Below are 6,131 nucleotides of genomic sequence, written 5' to 3'. Positions count from 1 at the left end.
ATGTAGAAGGCTTTTTTTCAGCAGAAGTTATGAAAATACCAAAGCAATGGAAAATAAACAAAACTTGTTGAACAGTTTGTAGTCCTTCTGATCTCTTTCAGATGTGTATTTTGTTGTCACGTGCACCGTTTTAAAATTATGGGGGCGGTATTTAAAGGGCTGAACTAGACATCAAAACTTGGGATTTTTACCTTTGTAAATTGGTTTTAGAGTTTATATTAAGGTGGAATCCTAAGAATCAAATTGAGTCTTGTTCTTGTTTACTTTCAGATGCCTGTCTTAGATGTCAAGCTGAAAACAAACAAGAAGACTGTGTTGGTATGTAGTGATTTCATTCGCTTGTTTTTCAATTGAAGCTTCTCTCGGTAGGGTGCATTTTAAAGTTTGAAGGGAATACTGTTTTTATTAATGCTCAAAACTAGACTGGTGTTTCATTCTACATTGTGTCATCTTTTTACGTTAGTAATACCTTATGCTTTATTTTTGAGCACTAAAAAAAATTAGTTTTCACTTCAGACATGCTGTAGAACAAAACAGCTTCAAATTTGCAGTCAACACATACACGACGGAGAGATTTTAAGTTTCTCACCCTGAGCATAATCGAGGAGATCATAATGTACACTTTTTGAAGTGGGTAGGAAAAGACTACTTTTTTTTCTTGAGATACATGCCAGAAGACACAATGGTAATACCAGTAAAAATCCTCTCTTCTGAAACAAATGTGTGTCTGGGTTAGAAAGCGGTATTTTTCCTGTTCTTAATTCAGACATAGTGGAGGCAGTTGCTAGTTTGCTCACTTTTCATTTGAAGAAGTGGAATCATTTGAGTTGGCTGTAATGCTATTCAAACATAAACATACTTTCAGTTGCATACCAATGTGTGCAAAAACAAATCTTAACTTAATTCCGATATATTTAAATTGGAAATAGTGAAAATTGTCTCAAAGAGTTTGCTTGAAACCTTTAAGTCAACTTTTAAACCAGTGGTGAATCTTTCCATGCCCTTGTTCTTTGTGTTTTGAAGTTTATTGTCTCAAACTTAATCCACTGTTGGTTTTGATGATTATTTTGATGAGAACAGGATTTTCTTGTTCCAGGTATCTTAATTGACTTGCTAAGTGTCATATTTAAGATAGTTGGGGGCGGGGGGAAGCATAGTTTAAAATACTCCTTTGATTGGCACCCTTGTATTCCAATAAGGATAATGCGAACTAAGGGAAAAAAGCAAAGTAACTAACACTATTCAGGAGTAGAATGACAATAAGATAACCCTTTTTCTTGTGTTGAAACAGTTGTAACCTGTGAATAACTTATGGTCTAAGATCCCATTTTGAGGCTATATGCTGTGTCAACTGTGCCTCCTCGATATCATACATTTAAGTTTCAACACTGCATTTCAGATGAGAATTCGGTGATATGCTTTTGTGTGATAGTCAGTCAGTAGTGTGTTGGCTATATTTTGGTACTGGGGAAGATAAAGTGAAGAACTTAGATCATTGCACTTATTTCCTGGACAGAACTGATAAATGTGTTCATAAATTCACAAAACTGTGTCAGTTTATACAAGAAGGTAAGAATATATACATTTCTTTTTTTGTAATTGGAAATAAATAAAAGAATTTATGACAGAGAACTGACTGTCATCAGAATGACCATAATAATCCCATCGCAGTGGATAAATCGGTGATGACCCATTTTGTCTCTAAAGCTTGCAGTGATTATAAACATCTGAGAATGGTAGTTTGGACTTTGCTGTAGGTGTTGATCGGGCAGCTGAGTATGACTGGAACATGTTCTTTCTTCTCTTTCAGTGGTTTGGGGAGAATGCAATCATTCCTTCCACAATTGCTGCATGTCCTTGTGGGTGAAACAGAATAATCGCTGTCCTCTCTGCCAGCAGGACTGGGTAGTCCAGAGAATAGGCAAATAAAACACTGGAAGTTTGGATTTTTTCTGTTGAACTTGTTGAAATAGTGTATGTTTTATGCTGTATGCTCATACAAAAGAATAGAACGTGTCAATCAGGGCGTGATTTATTTAGTTCATCTGCTACCAGATCGATGTAACTTTGTTGTACGTTCTTTGCTGTACGAGGAGGCAGTGGTCAGTCTTACTGTGGATATTTCCACAATTGGAAAAAGAGAGACACTACATTAGCTAATGTATCTGTTACGATTTGAGTGTTAACTCTATCAGAGCACAGAAGTGTGGTGGTGGTGCAGATTATCCTCTAAATACAGTTTATTTAATGTTTTTGCATAGGTAAAGGAATTCATTTGAAAGGGTGACCTTACCTGTAAGTCTGATACGCTGCATAGTTTACTGTCAGGGTAAAGAAATTGTTTTCTAAGTAATATTGTATACAAAAACACAGTCAGTGAGTTTTTTAGAAAGTATTCTGGTTTTTAATCTAAAATGAATAGTGTAAAGCATTTGCTATGTGCTTTTTGCATCACACTATACTAAGCATTTCTAATTTAGGTTTTCTTTATGACTTTAGAAAATTTTGGTTTGTTATATCTCTAAGTCTGTTGCTGTATTATATTCTGTACATGACTTCTACAACCATGGTATTAAAATTTAACCATATTAATAGTTTTTTTAATTTGTATTTCTGTTAAAGATCATGGAGACATGTATTTTTAATCCATAGATTTTTGGTACAAAGACACATATTTGATATCAGTTAACTAGGGGTGTCAACAGTCTCGCTGGTTAGCTGACCTGTATAGAAAGCAAACAAAACTGATAATTTAAATATCCCAAGGAAAGCAGGTACTAATTAAATCTAGGGAAAAATGTTAATTATGTCTTCATGAAGATTCAGTTAATAGAAATTTCTTTATCATCATTTTATTGGTTACAGTGTTTTGGAAGTGGGAGAAAACATTGTTTCATTTTTGTGGAAATCTTCAATATATCATCTTTTTAATATGAATAGTGATTTTTTTTTTTTTCTTACAAATATTTAAGTGCTTGCCTCTGTCTTTTCCCTAAATATCCAAAGCAATTACTATTAATCTGAACATATGCTGTGGGGTTTTATAATATATTAATAGAGAGGTTGAATTACTGCTTTTAAGTCTGTAACACATTCAGGCTTAATAAAATGGTTAATAAATCCTGGGTGAAACTGAAGCAATACTATATGCATATCATTGTTTACTTCAAAATTATAATCTTAGAAGTTTAAGATTAATGCATTTCTCAGCAGATGTATTTCTATCTAATTCTGTTTGGTTTAAGTATATTTAAGGAGGTTTATCTTCACTGTATAAAGTAGTTCCAATGGTAACATTTGTGTCGTCAAGCATACATGCAGAGTTTACTGTGTTTTTGTTTAATACTTGTAATCTTGGTTTTAAAATGTTTTGAATTTTTTAAATATAGCTTTTGTCTCATTACACACAAAGATCCAAAAAATCCCCTGTGTCACTGTTACAGTGTATCATATTGGTTGTTATTATCCCAAATGACGTCTGTCTTAAAATTGATAACAAATTTAAAATAGGTTAACAGTAGTAATTAAGTGCCTATAGCATTTACATTGTCGTGGAGTATTTCTGTTTGTGTAAAAGGATGCTTCCTAAAATGATTGCAAAAGAGAATCTGGTTGGATGTGGAAATAATTTTGATCTGTCAAAATTAAACTGTATCTTGTCTACCACCTATTTTCTCTGCCAGAATTTGGTTCCAGGCTCCATCCTCTAACCTCTGTTAGTTCCATCTAGTCCCATCAGAGGGTTTCTTTCTTCATTTTGCTTTGATTTATAGGTGGATACAGAAAGAACCAAAGTAATTTTCACCCTGCTTTCAGTTCATGTCACGTGCATGACAAGAGTGGCTAAGAATTATAATTGTAGAAAAATCTTCCAAAGTATCAGCTCAAACAGATGTTAACACAGATAAAGTACTGGGAAAGTTAGTGTTGAAATCAAAGCAGCTGATATTTATCTATATCTATTTGTGTATTATAAGTATCTTGTTGACCCATAGTTAGAGGTTCACCTAGAATATAAGGTAATGAATTTTAAGTCCTGCATATTTTCTCTGTGATTTAGAGATTAGCTTAGGTCCCAGTCTTTCTGTGAGCTTTGCACCAGAGAAATTTTCTTGTGTTCCAAATCATACTCTGATTTTCCATTAGCATAGTTCTTAATAAGAACCCATTTTTAGTCATGAGTTTGTTTACCTCTTGTACATGCAAAATAATTCAGTTTTGCTTCTCACCCAAACACATGGTTTTATGAGTAGGTAACACTAACTTAATTAGCCATTATCAGCTAATAGATTAATGCTGATCTACTTTTCTCCACTGTTCAATGAATGCTGGGCAGATTTGGATAATTCAGCAAATCTACCTGGAATCTTCTCTCAAAAGTGACTGAACTAATGAATATGTGTCTAAAGATCGTACTGTTTCACTTTGCTTTTTATGAAGGTTTGTTCTTTTAGAGAAAGTTTATGTTCCATAGAAATCGGAGAAGATTCTAGTTAATAGAACAGAATGATTTTTGGAGCTGTGAATGTGTCTTTCTTATCCAGATACCATAAACATTAGGTATTTTCTTCATTTGCTTAGACACGCATATAGCAATAGCTGGTGTAAGCTTGAGTTGACCCTTAGGTCCCCAACTACCAGCCATTTGTACTGCTACTGTTTGAGCTGTGGTGGCATTCTTGCTAAATGTAAAAAAGACCCTGCTGAATTTTAGGACCTGAAATTAAAGCTTTTATTAACTCCTTTCTTACCTTTCTGTACCCAGGATATTACATGAATATGTTGCTGTGGGCACCATTTTCAGGAAAGCCACCAGCAGAATTCTGCATTTCTTCCTTTGATCTTTTCTGAGTTTTGCTCACTCTGCTGGCTGCATTATTTAGCCCTTTATGTAACCTGCTGCCCCGTGCTTGCATTCACCTGGCAGAATTAGCGATTGCTGTACAAGCAAGACTTTCAAATACGATGTTTTAGAGTACACCACATTCTCATGCAGACATAGCAGTTTGCGATGGATGGCCCTCTCAATCATGGTTTGAAAAACACACCTCTAATGGAATTTTGTAGACTATAAGCATGAGTTATGTGTCAAATGGATTGAATGCAGACAGGATTAAGCATGTAAAACCAAAATGCTGCATAGTAGTAGACTGACAAAAAGCAGCCTAGAAGGGCTTAGCACTTACTGTAGGAAGTCTAAGAGGTGCCTGTTGTTACTCCTGATGTTTAACGTTTGTGACTGAGCTCTTCTGCTTGCTCTGAGAGTGGGGAAAAAAGAGAGAAGGAAACTTGACCTTGACCTCAAGAGTACAGCTTGACCCCATTGCTACTGGAGGAATCATGGAACTGCTTTTCTTGTTCCTGTAATACTTTCCTTATATTTAAAGAAAGTTTTAGCAGCCAAATCACATGACCCACAGCAGAAGGGGGCTTAGCCTAGTAAGTGTCACACATGATTTTTATACTTTTGGGAAAAAAATGGCACACAGGCTTCCTGGTAGGCAGCCAGTGAGTGAAGTCAGGTCGAATTTGCCTTCACTTGGTTATAATCAGCTTTGTCCCTTTGTTGATGCCACCTCAGCCATACGCTGTTGCCACCTTCTCATCCTGCCACTTACTGTCAAAGCTCAGCAGGGAAAATAAACTGAGGCCACAATAACATAGGGAAGTGTCTTGGCAAGATTTGGCTGGCCATTTGAAGTTTTTTTTCCTTTTTCTGTGGTTAGGAGATAAAGTCAGAAATATATATTGTTTCATATATAGGGATCGTTATTTTTAGACCAGCAGCAGATCTTAGCCTCTGCATGTAATCTGCTTAGACAGAGCCACGTGGGGCATCAAGGTTTGCACGAAGTGTCTGTGGAGCTCAGTCATTGATGTTGAGTGTAACTGGAGTTCTGGAAGTGTGGATGCTCAAAACACTGAATTGTGTGATAGTTTAAAGCTCAATGTCTCAAGTTTGTTTATGTCAACTTCTGTTTCAGGCATGGCAGATTGGTGAGAAAAGCTTTTTGTAAAACCAGATCCCAACTTATGTAATTCTTAGTACAGTGGTGTTCTCTGTGTTGAGTGAGGGAGAGATATGAGTCTGTCCTATTAACTGTGGCCAGAGTGCCACTGAGTTTGGAGTG

At 35.7% G+C, this 6,131-nt stretch overlaps 1 protein-coding gene across 1 annotated transcript; it reads left to right on the top strand.

The window, feature by feature from the left end:
• Positions 1–270: 270 nt before the first annotated feature.
• RNF7 (ring finger protein 7) lies at positions 271–1,929 on the top strand (the record flags this gene model as incomplete). The annotated part of the gene is made up of 2 exons (XM_009705478.1): positions 271–318; positions 1,811–1,929. Coding segments are annotated over 2 exons (167 nt in total), but the record flags the coding sequence as incomplete, so codon positions are not given.
• Positions 1,930–6,131: the final 4,202 nt, after the last annotated feature.

Source organism: Cariama cristata, unplaced genomic scaffold (genome assembly GCF_000690535.1).
Source record: "Cariama cristata isolate BGI_N322 unplaced genomic scaffold, ASM69053v1 scaffold44538, whole genome shotgun sequence".
In the NCBI taxonomy this organism is placed as follows: Eukaryota; Metazoa; Chordata; class Aves; order Cariamiformes; family Cariamidae; genus Cariama; species Cariama cristata.
Note: the sequence above shows the minus strand (reverse complement) of the source record. Positions and strands in the feature narration are given on the sequence as shown.